At 42.1% G+C, this 22,091-nt stretch overlaps 2 protein-coding genes across 3 annotated transcripts in view; one reads left to right on the top strand and one right to left on the bottom strand.

The window, feature by feature from the left end:
• LOC110505502 (formin) overlaps window positions 1-14,031 on the top strand; it is a 122,382-nt gene extending 108,351 nt beyond the window's left edge. For both annotated transcript variants that reach the window (XM_036962244.1, XM_036962243.1), the window contains 2 exons: window positions 11,929-12,010; window positions 12,163-14,031. In XM_036962244.1, the coding sequence (XP_036818139.1) occupies window positions 11,929-12,010; window positions 12,163-12,207 (127 nt within the window). In that variant the 3' untranslated portion in view covers window positions 12,208-14,031. The remainder of the gene's footprint in view (window positions 1-11,928; window positions 12,011-12,162) is intronic.
• Window positions 14,032-16,494: 2,463 nt separating this feature from the next.
• LOC110505501 (gremlin-1) lies at window positions 16,495-18,924 on the bottom strand. Its single transcript, XM_021584760.2, has 2 exons — window positions 18,694-18,924; window positions 16,495-18,106 (listed from the first exon to the last, which is right to left on the bottom strand). The coding sequence occupies exon 2, from the start codon at window positions 18,103-18,105 to the stop codon at window positions 17,554-17,556; it is 552 nt and encodes a 183-aa protein (XP_021440435.1). The 5' UTR covers window position 18,106; window positions 18,694-18,924; the 3' UTR covers window positions 16,495-17,553.
• Between the last annotated feature and the right edge of the window lie 3,167 nt (window positions 18,925-22,091).

Below are 22,091 nucleotides of genomic sequence, written 5' to 3'. Positions count from 1 at the left end.
GGCTTTATTCAGAGTTCAATAATCAATGCAGGGGCGCAATCCCCAATCTTTCTTTTTAACAAAAAAGAAGCTTGAGGATGCTGGTGACGCAGAGGGGCTGATAAAACCCTGCTGGAGACTCTCCTGTACATAGGTGTCCATGGCCTCGGTCTCCGCATAGGAGAGGGGATAGACGTGTCTTCTCATGAGGGCTGTGTCAGACAGCAGGTCAATGGCACAGTCCCAGGGGCGATGGGGAGGCAGGCGTGTAGCCTGGGTCTTAGAGAAAACCTGGTGCAGATCCTGGTATTCCTCTGGTAACTCCACTTGAGGGACGTGGTCCGGACTCCACCATAGTGGTGTTGACAGACACTGCGAGACACCTCCCCTGACACTCCTGCGCCCAATCCAGTAGTCTCCTCTCGGCCCTCCACAGGATGATCAAACACCGAACAGAAGAGGAGGGTGAAGCGCTCGTAGGACTCGACCTCGGGTCCGCCCGTTTCCCAGACCGTGGCACCCCAGTCCAGGGCCGGTCCGGTCAGTGCCGAGATGACGGTGGCAACCCTGTTTCTCCCAGAGACAGCCTCGGCGTAGCGAGCGAGGTACAGGTCGCATTGCAGTAGGAATCCCTTGCATCTCGCTATGCGCGCCGTCAAAGCGCTAGCAAGTAGCGGGTGAATAGCATGCTATTCTCATGCTTAAGGTCAAGGTCAAAATTCGCATTGAGAGAAAAGTGCAATAAAAGGGAATTCCATTTACCTGCACTAAACTCAGGTTGAAATCAGGTCCTTATTGAATATGGGAGAGAAAGTGGTAACTTTACTGTTGATATTGATGAGGTTCTACAGAACCCTGGTTTACAGACCTCTATATCAAGCGCTGTCAGAGGAAGGCCTGAAAAATTGCCAAAGGCTCCAGCTACCCAAGCCATAGACTGTTCACTATGCTACCGTCCAGCAAACAGTACCGGAGCATCGGCCGAGACAGATTCTTCCCCAAAGCCATAAGACTGCTAAATATCTATAAGACTGTTATGCACACTCACCAGACTATATACAGTGGGGAGAACAAGTATTTGAAACACTGCCAATTTTGCAGGTTTTCCTACTTACAAAGCATGTAGAGGTCTGTAATTTTTATCATATGTACACTTCAACTGTGAGAGACGAAGTCTGAAACAAAAATCTAGAAAATCACATTGTATGATTTTTAAGTAATTAATTTGCATTTTATTGCATGACATAAGTATTTGATACATCAGAAAAGGATAACTTAATATTTGGTACAGAAACATTTGTTTGCAATTACAGAGATCATACGTTTCCTGTAGTTCTTGACCAGATTTGCACACACTGCAGTAGGGATTTTGGCCCACTCCTCCATACAGACCTTCTCCAGATCCTTCAGGTTTCGGGGCTGTCGCTGGGCAATATGGACTTTCAGCTCCCTCCAAAGATTTTCTATTGGGTTCAGGTCTGGAGACTGGCTAGACCACTCCAGGACCTTGAGATGCTTCTTACGGAGCCACTCCTTAGTTGCCCTGGCTGTGTGTTTCGGGTCGTTGTCATGCTGGAAGACCCAGCCACGACCCATCTTCAATGTTCTTACTGAGGGAAGGAGGTTATTGGCCACGATCTTGCGATACATGGCCCCATCCATCCTCCCCTCAATACGGTGCAGTCGTCCTGTCCCCTTTGCAGAAAAGCATCCCAAATAATGATATTTCCACCTCCATGCTTCACGGTTCGGATGGTGTTCTTGGGGTTGTACTCATCCTTCTTCTTCCTCCAAACACGACGAGTGGAGTTTAGACCAAAAAGCTCTATTTTTGTCTCATCAGACCACATGACCTTCTCCCATTCCTCCTCTGGATCATCCAGCTGGTCATTGGCAAACTTCAGACGGGCCTGGACATGCGCTGGCTTGAGCAGGGGAACCTTGCGTGCGCTGCAGGATTTTAATCCATGACGGCATAGTGTGTTACTAATGGTTTTCTTTAAGACTGTTGTCCCAGCTCTCTTCAGGTCATTGACCAGGTCCTGCCGTGTAGTTCTGGGCTGATCCCTCACCCTCCTCATGATCATTGATGCCCCACGAGGTGAGATCTTGCATGGAGCCCCAGACCGAGGGTGATTGACCGTCATCTTGAAATTCTTCCATTTTCTAATAATTGCGCCAACAGTTGTTGCCTTCTCACCAAGCTGCTTGCCTATTGTCCTGTAGCCCATCCCAGCCTTTTGCAGGTCTACAATTTACCCCTGTTGTCCTTACACAGCTCTCTGATATTGGCCATTGTGGAGAGGTTGGAGTCTGTTTGATTGAGTGTGTGGACAGGTGTCTTTTATACAGGTAACGAGTTCAAACAGGTGCAGTTAATACAGGTAATGAGTGGAGAACAGGAGGGCTTCTTAAAGAAAAACTAACAGGTCTGTGAGAGACAGAATTCTTACTGGTTGGTAGGTGATCAAATACTTATGTCATGCAATAAAATGCAAATTAATTACTTAAAAATCATACAATGTGATTTTCTGGATTTTAGTTTTAGATTCCATCTCTCACAGTTGAAGTGTACCTATGATAAAAAAATACAGACATCTACATGCTTTGTAAGTAGGAAAACCTGCAAAATCGGCAGTGTATCAAATACTTGTTCTCCCCACTGTACACACACTCACTTACACACACTACACTGACACTCACACAAAACCCACACACATCCACATCCACTGCATACGCACACACACATACACACACTTTTACACTCATCATATGCTGCTACTACTCAATTTTTTTATTTGACTCTTATTATTGTCTATCCTGATGCCTACCAACTGGGCACACCACATAATTTCATCGTGGATAATTGGGTAATATTTGGTTGAGACGTTGATCAATGAGATTACAACCTATGTTCACTCAGTCAAAAAGACAGCCAAAAATCGGTGCAAGTGATCAATGCCGTTCAAGATTCTGCGTAGTTTACGACAGCAATTGTGAAAATCTTCACTGACCTGCAACAGCCTATGCATGCTATCTTGAACATGCATGCTTTATAGGATTACATAAGAATAAATGTATAGTTACATTAATATCACGAGACAAAAGTGGTCCCTTAAAATTGTGTACTACATCACATTACACATTAGGTATTACTCCAACAGTGCAGTAATACTTAACCATACAAAACAATAAACACAAATCCACAAATATTTAAGGAAATAAGAAATATCAGAACGAGCAATGTCAGAGTCCGGAATATAAATATATACAGTACCAGTCAAAAGTTTGGACACACCTTGTAACGTCTGCTTCCAACTCACACTCTCAAACACATAGATGCCCTGAACGCATCTCACTCTCCAGATCCCAATCACCTGAATTCTGATCACCTGTTCACACACCTGTATGTAATTTACACACTCTATTTAGTTCAGTTCTTTGCACCCCATAATTGTGAGGTATTGTTTGTTTTGATACACATTCTATTCAGAGCCCTGTTTATTTCCATATTAGTCCACCCGTGTATCGTAGTTTTTGGCCATCCTCACTAACAACGCCTTTTTGCCTATTCCCTGCCTGTACGTTTGCCTATCAGATTTCCTGTCATCAACCTCTTGCCTGATCTCCCGGACTACGTTATTAGCCTTTTCCCTGCCTGTACTGTTACCTTTTTGGAGTCCCTATGTATGACCTTCTGCCTGTCCCTGGACCCAGCTACCTGCCTCCTCCTGTGGTCCTTTACTAACAAACACCTGCTGCGCCCTGCGCTTGAAACCAGCACTCTGTCTGTCTCCCATCGTACTCATTACACACCTACTCATTTAAGGGTTTTTCTTTATTTTTACTATTTTCTACATTGTATAATGATAGTGAAGACATCAAAACTATGAAATAACACATATGGAATCATGTAGTAACCAAAAGAAGTGTTAAACAAATCTAAATATATTTTAGATTCTTCAATGTAGCCAACCTTTGCCTTCATGACAGCTTTGCACACTCTTGGTATATTTATAAAAATAAAAAAAATATCACATTTACATAACCTTTCTAGAGCAGGGTTTCCGCTAGCGGAACACCTCGACAACATTCCGCTGACAAGGCAGTGCGCGAAATTCAAAATTATTTTTTAGAAATATGTAACTTTCACACATTAACAAGTCCAATACAGCAAATGAAAGATAAACATCTTGTTAACCTTTCTGATCTCCCCATCCCGGATCCGGGTTCGTGAATACAGACTCAAGCTCATTACCATAACGCAACGTTAACTATTCATGAAAATCGCAAATGAAATGAAATAAATATGCTAGCTCTCAAGCTTAGCCTTTTGTTAACAACACTGTCATCTCAGATTTTCAAAATATGCTTCTCAACCATTGCAAAACAAGCATTTGTGTAACAGTATTGATGGCTAACGTAGCATTTAGCATTAGCATTCAGCTGGCAACATTTACACAAAAAAACAGAAAAGCATTCAAAAAAATAATTTACCTTTGAAGAACTTCAGATGTTTTCAATGAGGAGACTCTCAGATAGCAAATGTTCAGTTTTTCCTGAAAGATTATTTGTTTAGGACAAATCGCTCCGTTTTCTGCGTCACGTTTAGCTATGAAAAAACCCCTGTATCCAGGATTGTGTAAATCTATCAGCAAGCTCATTAGCATAACACAACGTTAACTATTTATGAAAATCGCAAATGAAATGAAATAAATATGGCATCTCTCAAGCTTAGCCTTTTGTAAACAACACTGTCATCTCAGATTTTCAAAATATGCTTCTCAACCATAGGAAAACAATCATTTGTGTAAAAGTAGCTAGCTAGAGTTAGCATTTCGCGTTAGCATTTAGCGTTAGCATTAGCGTTAGCATCCAGCACGCAACATTAACAAAAACATAAAAGCCTTCAAATAAAATCATTTACCTTTGAAGAACTTCTGATGTTTTCAATGAGGATACTCTCAGTTAGATAGCAGATGCTCAGTTTTTCCAAAAAGATTCCTTGTGTATTAGAAATAGCTCCGTTTTATACATCACATTTGGCTACCAAAAAAAATCCATAAATTCAGTCCTCAAAACGCAAACTTTTTTCCAAATTAACTCCATAATATCGACTGAAAACATGGCAAATGTTGTTTAGAATCAATCCTCAAGGTGTTTTTCACATATCTCTTCATTGATACATCGTTCTTGGACACATGCTTTCTCTCCTGAATCCCAGGAGAAAATGCCCGCACCTGAAGATTACGCACAAATTTAGACAAAGGACACCGGGCGGACCTCTGGAAAATGTAGTCTCTTATGGCCAATCTTCCAATGATATGCCTACAAATACGTCACAATGCTGCTAAGACCTTGGGCGAACGACAGAAAGTGTAGGCTCATTCCTTGCGCAATCACAGCCATATAAGGAGAGAATGGAAAACAGAGCTTCAGAAATTCTGCTAATTCCTGGGTGATGCATCATCTTGGTTTCGCCTGTAGAAAGAGTTCTGGGGCACTTACAGACAAAATCTTTGCAGATTCTGAAACTTCAGAGTGTTTTCTTTCCAAAACTGTCAAGAATATGCATAGTCGAGCATCTTTTCGTGACAAAATATCGCGCTTAAAACGGGAACGTTTTTTATCCAAAAATGAAATAGCGCCCCTAGAGCTCTAAGAGGTTAATCTACCCATCGTGTCCAATTTCAAAAATGCTTTACAGCTAAAGCACAACATATGATTATGTTAGATCACCGCCAAGTCGAAAAAACACACAGCCATTTTTCCAGCCAAAGATAGGAGTCACAAACAGCAGAAATATAGATAAAATGAATCACTAACCTTTGATGATCTTCATCAGATGACACTCATAGGACATCATGTTACACAATACATTTATGTTTTTTTTTTCGATAAAGTGCATATTTATATCCAAAAACCTCAGTTTACATTAGCGCCTTACGTGCAGTAATGTTTTGATTCCAAAACATCCGGTGATTTTAGTAGACATACTCATAATAAACATTGATAAAAGATACTAGTGTTATTCACTCATTCATTCATTAATGCAACCGCTGTGTCAGATTTCAAAAAAACTTAACGGAAAAAGTATAATCTGAAAACGGCGCTCAGAACCCAAAACAGCCAGAGGAATAGCCGCCATTTTGGAATCAACAAAGTTAGAAACAACACCAGAAATTTTCACTTACATTTGATGATCTTCATCAGAAGGCACTCCCAGGAATCCCAGTTCGACAATAAATGACTGATTTGTTCCATAAAGTTCCATAATTTATGTCCAAATAGCCACTTGTTGTTAGCATGTTCAGCCCAGTAATCCATCTTCATGAGGCGCGAGCATTTCATCCAGACAAATACCCCAAAAGTTCCGTTACAGTCCTTTAGAAACATGTCAAACGATGTATGGAATCAATCGAATCAATCGTTAGTTCCAACCGGAGAATTCCTTTGTCTTCAGAAAAAGCACTGGAACGAGAAGTAACTCTGTCGGGAGCGCGCATCATGAGATCGAGGCACTATGCGTCATGAGACCGAGGCATCTGAAATCTCACATTTACATAAGTATTCAGACCCTTTACTCAGTAATTTGGCAGAGATTACACCCTCGAGTCTTCTTGGGTATGACGCTACAAGCTTGGCACACCTGTATTTGGGGAGTTTCTCCCATTCTTCTCTGCAGATCCTCTCAAGCTTTGTCAGGTTGGATGGGGAGCGTTGATGCACAGCTATTTTCCGGTCTCTCCAGAGATGTTGGATCGGGTTCAAGTTCGGGCTCTGGCCGGCCGCTCAAGGACATTCAGAGACTTGTCCCGAAGCCACTCCTGTGTTGCCTTGGCTGTGTTCTTCAAATCAAATCAAATCAAATGTATTTCTATAGCCCTTCGTACATCAGCTGATATCTCAAAGTGCTGTACAGAAACCCAGCCTAAAACCACAAACAGCAAGCAATGCAGGTGTAGAAGCACGGTGGCTAGGAAAAACTCCCTAGAAAGGCCAAAACCTAGGAAGAAACCTAGAGAGGAACCAGGCTATATGGGGTGGCCAGTCCTCTTCTGGCTGTGCCGGGTGGAGATTATAACAGAACATGGCCAAGATGTTCAAATGTTCATAAATGACCAGCATTGTCGAATAATAATAAGGCAGAACAGTTGAAACTGGAGCAGCAGCACGGTCAGGTGGACTGGGGACAGCAAGGAGTCATCATGTCAGGTAGTCCTGGGGCATGGTCCTAGGGCTCAGGTCCTCCGAGAGAGAGAAAGAGGGTCGCTGTCCTGTTGGAAGGTGAACCTTCTCCCCAGTCTGTGGTCCTGAGCGCTCTCGAGCAGGTTTTCATCAAGGATCTCTCTGTACTTTGCTCCGTTCATCTTTCCTTCAATTCTGACTAGTCTCCCAGTCCCTGCCACTGAAAAACATCACCACAACATGATGCTGCCACCACCATGCTTCACCGTAGGGATGGTGCCAGGTTTCCTCCAGACGTGATGCTTGGCATTCTGGACAAAGAGTTCAATCTTGGTTTCATCAGACTAGAGAGTCCTTTACGTGTCTTTTGGCAAACTCCAAGCGGGCTGTCATGTGCCTTTTACTGAGGAGTGGCTTCCGTCTTGCCACTCTACCATCAAGGCCTAATTGGTGGAGTGCTGTAGAGATGGTTGTCCTTCTGGAAGGTTTTCCCATCTCCACAGAGGAACTCTTGAGCTCTGTCAGAGTGATCATAGGGTTCTTGGTCACCTCCCTGACCAAGGTCCTTCTCCCCCGATAGCTCAGTTTAGCCCAAGCGACTAGCTCTAGGAAGAGTCTTAATCGTTCCAAACTTCTTCCATTAAAGAATGATGGAGGCTACTGTGTTCTTGGGGACCTTCAATACTGCAGAAATGTTTTGGTACAGTTCCCCAGATCTATGGCTCGACACAATCCTGTCTCGCAGCTCTACAGATAATTCCTTCGGCCTCATGAATTGATTTTTGCTCTGACATGCACTGTCAACTGTGGGACCTTATATAGACAGGTGTGTGTCTTTCCAAATCATGTCCAATCAATTGAATTTTCCACAGGTGGACACCCAATCAAGTTATAGAAACATCTCAAGGATGATCAATGGAAACAGGATAGAAAAGGTTCTGAATACTATTTATATTTTTTATTTTGAATAAATAAATAAAAACAATTAAAAAATAATAATAATCTAAAAACCTGTTTTCACTTTGTTATTATGGGGTATTGTCTGTGGATTGATGAGGACATAATTTTTTTTTGTGTGTATGTCATTTTTACGCCCTTTTTCTCGCCAATTTCCTGATTACGATCTTATCTCATCCCTGTAACTCCCCAAAGGGCTCGGGAGAGGTGGAGGTCGAGTCATGCGTTCTCCAAAACATGACCCGCCAAGTCGTGCTTCTTAGCATCCACTCTCTTAACCAGGAAACCACCTGCACCAATTTGTCGGAGGAAACACTGTTCAACTGACAAACGAAGGAAGCCTGCAGGCAATCGCTAGAGCACGATGAGCCAAGTTAAGCCCCTCCCCCCCGCCAAACCCTCCCCTAACCCAGATGACGCTGGGCCAATTGTGCGATGCCCTATGGGACTCCAGGTCACTGCCGGTTGTGACACAGTAGTGACGCCGCAACACTGCGATGCAGAGCCTTAGACCGCTGCGCCACTTGGGAGGGCCGTAAAAAATAAATATGATCAACTTTAGAATACGGCTGTTACGTAACAAATGTGGAAAGGGTCTGGATACTTTCCAAATGCACTGTATTCATGTTTTATTATTATTATTTTTTTATATTTTATTATTTTATTATTATTATATTATTTTTTTGATATTGCTCGTGTTAGTTACTCTTGTTCATTTATTTGTAGATTTTTTTTACTCATTTGGAAGGCCTCGTAAGCAAGAATTTCACAGTAACGTCTACACCCGTTGTATTCGGGATGTGACAAATAACATTTGATTTGTTTGTTCTTGTGTGTGTTTGCGCCATATGCACCACACATACAGAAAAGCCGGGCTAGCTATCTTTGAACTGGTGAGTTATGGAGTTAATGCTCTCCCAGCCATTCCATGGATCCATGTGCTCTCTCTTAATTGTTTACTAGGCAATCATGTCCCGTATTACCCACACCTGACTGTGCTTATGTACAATTAACTTTATTTTAAATACTGTTCGCACAGCCATAAAACCCAAGTGTTTTTAAGACTAGCTCATTATCTCATGGACCCACTGTCATTCTCCCTGCTTTAACCTGTGGGTTTCACTGCCTGCTAACTCCAGAGAGGGATAACAGAACAGAGTGGGGCTGTGAGGGAGGATGAGGACTCTCTGTGCCACATACAGTAGTGCACAGTCAGGATACATACTGTGATGTGTACATGTTGCTGTTACAGTGCAAACAACTTCTGGATGGACTAAGGCTGCTGTTAGCGAACTGACTCATGTGTCAACAGACATCAAGAGGTTTTCTGTCTTAGACATGGTAGTGTTGTGCCACATGGTCAGATATGTGATACAATTTACCAATAGCTTTATGGCTTTATGGTATACACTGAGTGTACAACTGAGTGAACATCTTCCTAATATTGAGTTGCACCCCATCAATTAGTCAGGGCATGGACTCTACAAGGTTTCTAAAGCATTACACAGGGATGCTGGCCTATGTTGACTTCCCAGAATTGTGTCAAGTTGGCTGGTAGTGGATCTCTTGTAATGACCGATGCTGGAGATAAGAAGCATGTACAGGGAGTCAACATTTATTCAGGAACAGACAGGTAACAAAAAAAGGAACAGCGTCAGCACATGGGTAAATAACGACAAACAGCAATTAATTCTGAAGCAGGGAACAGAGCGGGGAACCAGATAGATATAGGGGAGGTAATGACAGAGGTGATCGAGTCCAATAATCACTGCATTCGCATGACGGGGGAAGGCAGGTGTGCGTAATGATGTTGGCAGAAGTGCGTAATGCTGGGGAGCCTGGCGCCTTCGATCGCCAAGGAGGGGGAGCGGGAGCAGGCGTGACAGTACCCCCCCCCTCTAGGGGCGCCACCCGGCATCCCACCTGGGCAAGCCTGGTGAGCCGGCCGTGGCATGGACGCTGGACAAGCCGACTGGGCGTAAACTCCCGACGAACCGGCAGAGGCATGGGAGCCTGGCTAGCCTGCTGAGGCATAGGAGCCCGACAATCCGGTTGGGGTGTGAAAGCCTGTCAGTCCCACTGAGGCATGGGAGCCCGATGATCGGGTGGAGGCGTAGCAGCCTGACGAGCCGGCTGGGCATAAAACCTTACGATCCGTCTGGGGCCCGACATGGGATGGGCGCCTTCCGAGCCAACCGGGGAAAGAACCTCTCGAGCCAGCTAGGGCGTGACAGCCTGACAAGCTGGCTTAGGCACCCCCGGTTCCATCGGGGGTGGCCCCCAGACCAGACGTCACCACCAACTGGAACGCCAGCGCTCCCCGATGCTTCGTATGATGTCTTCAGCATTCTGTAATGACCGACGCTGGAGATGAGAAGCAGGTACAGGGAGTCAACATTTATTCAGGAACAGACAGGTAACAAAACAGAAACAGAGTCAGCACACGGGTAAACAAGGACAAACAACAAATAATGCTGAAGCAGGGAACCAGACAGATATAGGGGAGGTAATGACAGAGGTGATTGAGTCCAGGTGAGTCCAATAATCACTGATGCTAGTGACAGGGGGAAGGCAGATGTGCGTAATAATGGTGGCAGGAGAGCGTAATTCTGGGGAGCCTGGCGCCATCGAGCACCAGGGAAGGGGAGCAGGAGCAGGTGTGACATCTCTACTCCAAATAACTTGTTCCATCTCATCCGACAGATACTCAATTGGATTGAGATCTGGTGTCTGGGCAGGCCACTGCAGTAAGCTGAATTCGTGGAACCATTCCTTGACAACCCTAGCCTTGTAGTATGGGGCATTATCCTGCTGAAAAAAAAAATTGCAGATGGATACAGTGCTGCCATAGAAGAGATGCACCTGATTGGCAATGATATTCAGATATACTGTGGCATTCAAACGTTGCTCCACTTTCATCAAGGCCCAATGTGTGCCATGAAAACACACCACACACTGTCACACCGCCAGCCTGCAATGTTGACACGCGGCAAGATGGATACACTCATAGGGTCTTCTCCATACCCTAGTCCTCCCATCAGCGTGAAACAGCAGGAACCGGGATTCATCAGACCAAGCAATGTTTTTCCAATTCTCCAGTGTCCAGAGTTTTTTCGTTCTTTAGCCCACTGCAACCCCAGTTTCTTGTGGAACTCTGTAAGGTTGTCGTTTGCCATACCCAATTCGTGTCAAGGTACGACGAGTTGTGCATTACTTTATGGGTCTTTGGGCACTAATGTTGAACTAGACTAACTGTAACCCGTCTGTTGCTCTGCACAATTCATGTCAGCCTCCTCTGTCGTCTTTCATCAATAACCCATTTTCAACCACTGGCCTGCCATTGGCTGGATGTCCTTTGGGGTGGTGGACCATTCTTGATACACTCAGGAAACTGTTGAGTGTGAAAAACCCAGCAGCGTTGCAGTTCTTGACACACTCAAACTAGTGTGCTTGGCACCTTCTACCATACCCCGTTCAAAGGTACTTGAATATTGTCTTGCCCATTCACCCTCTGAATGACACACTAACACAATCCATGTCTCAATTGTCTCAAGGCTTAAAAATCCTTCTTTAGCCTGTCTCCTCCCCTTCATCTACACTGATTGAAGTGGATTTAACAGGTGACATCAATAAGGGATCATAGCTTTCACCTGGATTCACCTGGTCAGTCTATGTCATGGAAAGAGCAGGTGTTCCTAGTGTTTTGAACACTCACTGTATGTACCACCAGCAAAGGTTATTTTAACCTGTATAGATCGAGACATTTTCCTGATATGATTGAGGTTAATGTTTCCTTTCTTCCAGGCTGAAGGAAGCACAGGAGAACATCAAAAAGATCACAGCTAAGAAGAGGGTGGAAACCAAGAAGATCAATGCCAACAGTCTGGTAAGAACTGGACTTCCTTCAACCACCCTCAAATATTTTGATGGATAACGTTGTTGCTATTACCTTAACTGGACGCAGTCAATCATGGTGGATCATATCATATAACACAATGCTATAAAGCTGAGCTCTCCCTTTTTTTCCTCTGTCAACAGAAAGAAAGACTGCGTCAGAAAGAAGCCAGCGTGTCCTCCAGCTGAAGAGGATGATCAATGAAGAACAGAGTGGAGAGAGAGGAAGTGGAGAGAGGAGATGATCACTTCTTCCCTTCACCACCTGCCTCTTACCCAACATCATACCTCATATAGCCCTCTGTGCCCCCACACTGTGGACCTCTCTACTACGGCCCATTCTACCGTCCTTACTAACTGGACCATATCCACTACTCTCTTCCAATTCAGCCTCTTCCCCAGATGAGAGGCACCTTTTGTGGGCTTCTATCACTGTGTATCCCTATGACCACCATCCAGACCAACATGTACACCATGGGAAAGAGGAAACTGAATGCCACCCTGCAGCAGATATGCAGGCTGCTAAGTCTATACAGAGGGTCCATAGCTGACTAAACCGCTGACATGATGAGACTCACAGGGGATAAAGGTCAACCTCATTCATCCAGACTGGTGTGACCTTTGAATGGCCAGCCTGTAGAGCCTGCTCTGAGGCGTGCTGGGGTTCAGGACAATGAGCACTCCAGCTGACATATCTACAGTGATGACCCCTGACCTCTAGGACCTACATACATTCCTCAGTCTGGGTTTCAGGACAGCATCACACATCGTGAGGACATATAGTCCTATGTATTGTAGCCAGGTTATGCAACAACTACAGACGAGGCCTCATTGTTGCTGAGCTATGTTAACAAATATGGCAATCTTCACTCAGTGAAATTATTACGATTACGTAAGACATTCAGGAGTTGTTATTCTAACAATGATTTAGAATATGAAAGCAGTATACAATACTTTAATGTAAAGAATAGCTTTTCATCTGCTGTGGCCCATCCATGTTTGAAGTGTGTCTTGTAAATGTATTTCAATTGGTGTTTGTTTTCAAATGAGCAGGGACAGAAACGTTTGACCTGATGTTGTATTGTGAAGAGAATCGGCAGTCTTTATTGGACTGAGAGTCCTGTTGAATTCATAGCAATGTGGGTCCTGGTCAAAGGTAGAAACAGGATGTCGTACCAGTGTTGACTTTCTCACTGTACCAGACTGACCCCTCCTGGGTGATAGCCAGAGAATGCAGCAATGCCTTGCTCTCAGCCCCTGAGTCAGACGTGACGCTCTGAGATTAACAAGCAACCTTGCTATACGCTATGCTGAGGAAAGCAACAGGTCATCTGATTGTGGCTGCCCTGACACATTTTTTAAGTGTATATGATAGAATAGTTAGTTGTTCCCAATGAATTTTGTTTATGACATATGTATGTCACAATCCTATGCACTTTCCTGCTTGCATCAGCTGTATTTAGTAGCTACATCCTTCTGTTATTGTCAGAATGGTACTTAATCAAATGTACTGAACTTTCTAGCACCTCAACTTGAACTCCTATGCAATTCTATGGTTTCTGTGCTATGATAACATTTGTGAATTAACATGTTGTGATAAATTGCATCATCCATGTATTTTTTGGAGAGAACTATAGTATATTTATTTAACAACAAAAAATGTCTTTGACGTCTGGAAGATTTCAACTTTGTCTTGGAAAACTATAGACAGGGGTTTAACCATTATTTATATATTAAAATGAAAATTGTATGCCAAAACATCATTTCTTTTTTTCTTTGAGTTTGTATTTTTGTAATTTATTTTGATTCCTGCCTTAGCTCGAGGAGGATGCATGAATGGCTCAGTAGTCAGGTGAAAGAAGTGTTTAGTTTCATATGGATGTGACCTACAGTGCCTGCGGAAAGTATTCAGACCCTTTGACCTTTTCATTATTTTTTTTAAGTTACAGCCTTGTTCTAAAATTGATTAAATAGTTTTTCTTCTTCTTCAATCTACACACAGTACCCCATAATGACAAATCAAAACAGTTCTTTAGACATTTTTGCCAATTTCTTAAAAAACAAAAAACTGAAAATCACATTTACATAAGTATTCAGACCCTTTACTCAGTACTTTGTTGATGCACCTTTGGCAGCAATTACAGCCTCAAGTCTTCTTGGGTCTGACGGTACAAGTTTGGCACACTCGTATTTGGGGAGTTTCTCCCATTCTTCTCTGCAGATCCTCTCAAGCTCTGTCAGGTTGGATGGGGAGCACGTGGTTGGGTGGGGAGCGCTCTGGAGCAGGTTTTCATCAAGGATTTCTCTGTACTTTGCTCTGTTCATCTTTGCATCGATCCTGACTAGCCTCCCAGTCCCTGCCATTGAAAAACACCCCCACAGCATGCTGCTGCCATTATCATGCTTCACTGTAGGGGTGGTGCCAGGTTTCCTCCAGACGTGACGCTTGGCATTCAGGCCAAATAGTTCAATCTTGGTTTCATCATGCCAGATAATCTTGTTTCTCATGGTCTGAGAGTCTTTAGGTGCCTTTTGGCAAACTCCAAGCGGGCTGTCATGTGCATTTTACTGAGGAGTGGCAACTCTACCATAAAGGCCTGATTGGTGGAGTGCTGCAGAGATGGTTGATTTTCTTGAAGGTTCTCCCATCTCCACAGAGGAACTCCAGAGCTCTGTCAGAGTGACCATCATGTTCTTGGTCACCTCCCTGACCAAGGCTCTTCTCCCCAACCAAGGCTTTTCTCCCAGATGGCTCAGTATGGCTGGGCGGCCAGCTCTAGGAAGAGTCTTGGTGGCTTGGTTTTTGCTTTGACATGCACTGCCAACTGTGGGACCATATCTAGACAGGTGTGTGCCTTTCCAAAATATGTCCAATCAATTGAATTTACCACAGGTGGACTCCAATCAAGTTGTATAAACAGCTCAAGGATGATCAATGGAAACAGGATGCACCTGAGCTCAATTTCAAATCTCATAGCAGAGGGTCTTCACACTAAACATTTTGAAATACCTGTTTTTGCTTTGTCATTATGGGTTTAAAAAATATATATTTTAGAATAAGATTGTAACTAACAAAATGTGGAAAAGGTCAAGGGGTCTGAATACTTTCTGAAGGCACTGTATATAAGGAGCCTCATCATTTACCACAAATGGTCTTGTTTCATACCCTACATGAACTGCTATAGAGAGTATAATTTGGCTATATATATATTGCCTTTTGTTTAATTTAAATCAAGATGATGTTATATATGATGCTATACTTTACCCCTGCCAGAACCTATTAAGTGTCAAAATAGCACCTTTGTTTCATAATCATTGAATGTGCCATTATTTTTTGTATGAAGACATTTCAGAATCTTAAAATTGCATTTAATGTTTACTTTAAAGTTTTTCAGAACCAAATTAGTAGGCAAAAATTTACATTTTGATAAAGGCCTATATGTTTAACATGCATATGTTGATTCATTTCGTGAGAGGCCTACTCTTATGTGCCCAAGTGTTTTAGGTGTTTTATCGTTCAAATGAATTTGCGCGAGGTCAAAGTAATAGATTGCAAACAATTCAGTCACAAAAGTCTTAACTGGAGTCTACAGATGAGGAAGCCTGGCTCGCATGGAAACTGATGTTTAACCCTCCTTGTCTGTTGTTCCTCTACTTTCAGCACTCCCTAATAACATTCAGTAGCCAAATAAAGGTGAAAATGACCATAGCCTAATTGTTTCATTGATTTGTGCGCAAAGATTTATTCATTTGCACCTATATATCTCACAATGCACATTTTCATTCTAAATTAATCATTTGAAAATGTCAGAAAGCACGATAATAATGAGAGAAAGTGCACCTAAGTTAAATCGATAGAAATGGATAGAAACACGCAACTTCTCTATACATGACTTGTAGCCTATTACACTTCGCTACATGTGCCAATGAAGGCGCAAACTTGATTATGTCATCACTACATTCGGTACAATGAAGACCTGGCAAGAGTAAATCGAAGCAGAGCGACGCAACTGACAAAACAACTCTGAAGTCCCAAATGCGTAAGAGGCTAAAACAACTCGACAATAAATAATTGATAAAGAAAACTTTGATCGGTGTTCAATTTTTAAAGAATGCTATTGATTGGTTGATGTATCTATTTTTAGAGAGCCATGTAGGCCTTGTACCATCTGAACAAGAAACCGTAAGGGAACCATGGTTTTACAAATGCGTAAACCCTGTATAGCATCAGTGTCCCCACAAAAACATGGGCCTTTGACAGATTTGGGAGCCAGGGGAGATCCTATTGTAAACTTCGATAACATCGTTTGAAGGGGTTATTGAAAATGTTGTTGAGTCTAACATGTAATCGCGTTTCTTGTGGTCTTTTCTCATAAATGATCTTCGTTTTACGACGAAATATATCCAATGGTCTAAGGAACTTATAAAAGTCCCAGCAAGAGGTTGGCTCCAAGCAAGAAGAAAATAACCCATCACTAGAGAATATGTTTTTATTTGGTGTTTAGGGTTAAACCTGATACATAAAAATGCTATGCATGAAATCGGAGTCTTTGCAGTTTGGGTGTGGGTTAATTAACGATCCATTTCACATCGGTGGTGTCAACCCTGACGCTGAAATGTTCAGACATGAACAATGTAAGCAAAAAGCGAACAGGTTCAGTGACCACTGCATCAATGTCAATATCTGTTTATTTTGTGGATCAGTTGCTCTGATAGAACTATCAAACTGGTTGCATATACAATTCGTGTATGAATAACATTTTACAACTAAAGGAAAAGCTTCCATCTACAGCATTATAAACAAGTATGTAGGCCTACATCGAACATTTTCATTTCCATGTCCAACTAATACAGATATTTAGTTTTTTTTTAGATTTATAGCATCGAACATCTTAGTCCTAGCCTACTTTACAAAAGCTCTCCGTTCTCCACTATAACACTGAACATTGGAGTCAAATAAATCAGTGGAGCATTCTAGCCACATTAAATAGTCGTTACTTTTTTTCAAATTCCACATAGTGGAAACTATCTATTCGTCAACCATTAATTATATAAACGCATTTTCTGTCCTATTCCCCCCATTGAAATTGGTTTTGATAGCCTATTGCTGTCTCTGTCCAAAATAGTGTAAAAACATTGTGTGAAAAGGTTTTGCAGTCCTATTTGAGATTGGAAAAGCCGTGCGCTTGTTTACAAGTCAATCAGCAGATTGTTGTGTTCATTCCATGTCATTATACCATGCAACGTTGCTTGCCACAGGCTGCTATTGCAATTAGATTAATAGGCAATTATGCGCAGAAAATGACATGGTACAGCAGTCCTTGTTTACAAAAGAATATGCCCAAGTATATCTACAGAAGCCTATAACATGCTGCACATGTCTGTCTGATCTTACGTTCCTTGCAGATTGAACATTTTCTCATATTTGGAATAGGGAAAAATGCTCCCAGACATACGGTGATTATCCTTCACGTGAACAATCCAATAATTGTTTGATGAGGAGACTAATTGGCCGCATCCCAGTCAATCACAGGGCTAGTCCAAGTCTATGGAGATGCAGCGGCACTGCTTTACGCGCTGGATGCGCTTCTTCTTGGTGGACGGCTGCTGGTCCGGACAGTTCAAAGTGAAAGTCATGGTAGTAAATCGTTTCGGCTTGCAGAACGAACAAGACTGGAAGGCTCCCTCTTCCCTGCGGACATGTCTGGGGATGTAAAAAGAATTACACTGTCCATAGCAGAACCTGTTAATGATAGTGCGGCTGATGCAGCCCTCCTCGTGGATGGTCTGTTTAAGTGGCTGTGTCTTGCACCAGTCGCGTTTCAGATAGCGGCGCTCAGTGACATGCAACGCTTCTTGGCTGGACTCAAGCACCTCCTCAGCCGGTGCAGCAGAACTCTTTTCCCGTCGTCGGGAACCAGAGCCCGCCTGCGGTGCCTGTGGTTGCTGCTCCGATTCGTTTGGGTTGTTTTTGTCAGGATGAGGGATGGCGCCTTGGGAGCCCCTGTTCCTTTTGGAAGCCACTGTATATGAGAGTAGCCCCAGGATGAAAACCATGCCACAGAGGACATACGCCGATCTGGCCATCCTTGAGGGGAAAGATAAGTGAAGGTTGAATTATCATCCATAGCCTAATCTGGGTTACTAAAATCTCGGGTAATTTGGTCAGCTAGATAAGGCGTAGATATATATACACGAGAGATTATCCATAGCCTATAATTTCAACGTTGTTGTTGAAATTGCGTCATTTACGATTTAAGAGGAATAGAAACATTAAACATTGCCTATTGATTTTGTATCGTGTTTTATATTGACAATATAGTCCACATGACCTAATTCGATAGTCAAATCAGAACGAAGATATATTCGAATGCAAATTAATATTTCATGGATATTGCGGTGGCGAAGTTAATGGGCGCAAGCCATTGCGTAAAACAGAATACAGAAAAACAATAACCTTTATGCATGAGAATAATCATTACATTTCACATGTTTTTTTACAATAGGCTACAATAATCATTGGGACATGTAGTCTAACTACAGAATAGGTATACATACAAGCAGAGTTTACGCATAAAGACACCCTGCGATATGATGATAAGGAATCTAATTCGATAACATGCCCAAGTTTTACGCACGTACTTTCTCAGATGTTAAGCGTTAAACTTCACTAACCTGTCAAAAGCTCAAAGTAGCTGCAAATGAAATGATCTGTGGTGGGTGTTCTTTATGAAGTGTCCCGAGGCAAGAGGCAGCTAATGGTGGAGACTGTAGTACTGCAGAGGGGGCTCGCGCTGTTGGTAGTCTGGAGTCGCTAAGGATTCCATAGAAAGAGACTGAGGTTTTAATACAAATTGCAACAGCGCCTGACTGTCTCCTTTTTAAATGTCTGTCAGCTGAGATGTGCACAACATATCCTTCCACATTATTGGCTAAGCACGATACAAGGAAAATCAAAACTACCCGCCCCCTCAACACTTCCTCGAACCCACGTTAAGAATACCATGGGGGAGGGGGAGTAGGAGAATTTTGGCACGAATTTCATGGAAACCATGCAGACTTCAGTGCTATACTGGGCACACATTTGGGAATGTTATGCATGTCATAAATATAAAGCAGGTATAGCCTATTTGGTTCAACTGCATGTTAACTGTTTTATCTCTAATTGTCTATAGGCTAGTTTAACAGAGAGGGGGAGAGGGGCGAGGGGCCAGTAATGGTTTATTTTACAGTCTGCTTTTTACATTATATAAAATGCATGCTAATGATCTTTACATAATGGTCCCGGATAATTACTTTTGTGAATGCCAATTGAAACAGTGCCAAGTGACAGGACTATATAAGAAAATGTTACCACAAATAACAATGCATGTGGCCGAACGGAATTACAAGTTACCGTTTTTTGGTTCAATTTATAATGGCAATATAGGCTATTTGTGTGACGTTGCCTACAAATGTAAATGGTAGATTTAATCTAATCATTACGTTGAATATCATAGGCATAGTTTCATAAAAACGTAGGGCCTAAATGTATTTTAATTACGTTTTCAATAAAATGCATTTATTTATTGAATTATTCAGAATTTAAAAAATATATATATTTTTTTATTGATTGTGTTATTTATTCTGAAATTACAATTTTAGTGAGCTTTTTTCGATTTGGAGAATAACAACATTTTTAAAAAGTTGTTTTTTACTTGGATGCATTACTTCACCAAAGAAACAAATTGTTAGAAATTAGGCCTACTATTATTTACGATTGGGAAACGAATAAGCCATATTAAATTAATAGAAAATATGTTCTGGACCAAGTCTTTATATCACCTGTCGCGCCAACTTGAGTAGGCGAATAACGATATATTTAAAATAGACTTATGTTTAACAGAAAATAAAGTGGTAAAATTTTCTCATAAAAATTTTTAAAAAAATAAAGTGTTCTTAGTTAGTGCGTAATTGGTTGGAAACTGTTTGTGCAGGGATGACATGTTGAGAAATTAGCATGACGTCTGAGAATATATTTAGGGTAACAGCCAAAAACACTTTTGTTATTTAGAAATTAAAACATAAGCCCCTCAAGACAAGTCCAATTCCATTCTTGACATTTCCGCCTGGGCTCCTCTGTCTCACTTCAGTTAATTCCCATCAATTCACACTTCTTAAGTGTTTTTAAGACAGTTTTACAAACAGACGGAGTTCTACAATTGATACAATCTCAAAAGTATTTGAAGCATGGCTACTTTTTTGGTTATCGGGTTCAAGACAGTGCCTAAAATATGTGTTCTGTTCAAGCAAAAGTGATAGCCTCTCACAAGTGTGTTTAGGCTTCAATAGGCCTAGCATATAAATTAGCCTACATGTTTTTTTAGGACAACGAACGAACTATAAGCCTATGTTATTTCACCTTGGCAAATAAACGCATGACCTGCTATATATCTTCAAATACAAAACAAATATAAAACAAATTCATTTTTCTGTCGGATAAACCAGTCACACACAGTATTCTACACCTTAGGCTATGCCTGCTTAGGCTTCCTCATATTCGGTAGTCAGGTGTTTTTCCTGAGGTAGCCTATCATATTCTCAGCCGCCTGACCGTCTGCATAGGCTATGTTGAGTTCTGAAAATTTGGATTAGGTGACCTAGCCATGTTTGCAGTTACATCCTGAGTCTCTCCACGCTGTTGCTCGTCAGAGTCCTGCATTATTTGTAGGCTTACTGGGCTACTCCCCATCTGCGCAACACATGGTTGGCGGCCAATCCTCGCAGCAACACAATGTGAAGCCATAATATAACTAGCTTTCAAATAAAAATACATGCAGAACACGTCTACGGTTGTGCACAGGACTGCGATGAGTGTGATAGGAAGGGAATGAATTGAGATGCCAGCAATATGATATTATTCCTATTGCTGAATCAATTCAATTAGTTGACAGACCTCGTCAGGATGCATTGTGTGCAATTATTATTTGAACAGATTGAACACTCCACCGTGGCTTCATAGCCTACAGCTAATCTTATTATACATAAATAATTAGATAGCCTACATCAGGCTTATATTACTTCAATTTTCTCAAATAAAACACGACAGTCTACAAACCTTTATAGGATAACTAGGGCCAGTTGTTTTAGTGGGTTAATGTATTTGTCGAGTACTTTCCAGCTAGGTTGGCTGCAGCTAGGTTTCCAGCTAGGTTGGCTTATCCACTAGGTTGGCTGCAGGTAGGTTTCCAGCTGGGTTGGCTGCAGCTAGGTTTCCAGCTGGGTTGGCTGCAGCTAGTTTTCCAGCTAGGTTGGCTTATCCACTAGGTTGGCTGCAGGTAGAAAATCATAGGAAATGTTATTTAAATTACAAGTTGCCTCCGATCAATCAATCTCTGGTTGTGCGTGAGTGTTTGGTGGGGGTCTCTAATTAGTCAGAGGAGGCTAAGTAGTTATACGAATCTAAATGGCACAAAACCTATTATTTGGCAGGGAATGATATTTGTAGATTAGTGATTATACACCTTATTTGCTCAAACTGATCCTCTCCGAAGTAAAAAAAAGAAAAAAGAAGGTAAATTAGGGGCAATTTAAGACTCGAAATGACACTGGGCGTGTTCCACATTGCATCCGACAGTGCAGGCCACTGCAGACTGACTGATCTACAAAGAACTTTGCATCATAAACTACTCACCCTCTTATAAAAAAAGGTTCTGCATAGAACCTAAAAGGGTTATAAGATTGCTTCATAAATGGCACCCCTAAAGGTTCTATATAGAACCGAAATTGATTCCATATATAACCCTACTTGGAACCAATTTTGGTTCAGTGAAGAATAACCCCTGGGTTTCTGATCAAAGAACCCTACAAATGGGTTCTATATAGAACCTTTCAGGGTGCCATATGTGAAGCAAGCAATATAACCCTTTTTAGTTCTATCCAGAACCTTTTTTTCTAAGAGAGCATTATTATTTGTAGATCAGTCAGTCAGTCACAATTTACCCATGATACATAACGGGTTTGATCCTCTTGGACACGGCAATTGCCACCAGCAGCACAGCATATATTAGGCGAGCTCGAGTGGATCACAGATC

This window comes from Oncorhynchus mykiss, chromosome 25 (assembly GCF_013265735.2).
Source record: "Oncorhynchus mykiss isolate Arlee chromosome 25, USDA_OmykA_1.1, whole genome shotgun sequence".
NCBI classification, from domain to species: Eukaryota; Metazoa; Chordata; class Actinopteri; order Salmoniformes; family Salmonidae; genus Oncorhynchus; species Oncorhynchus mykiss.
This window is presented reverse-complemented; position numbering and strand designations above follow the sequence as displayed.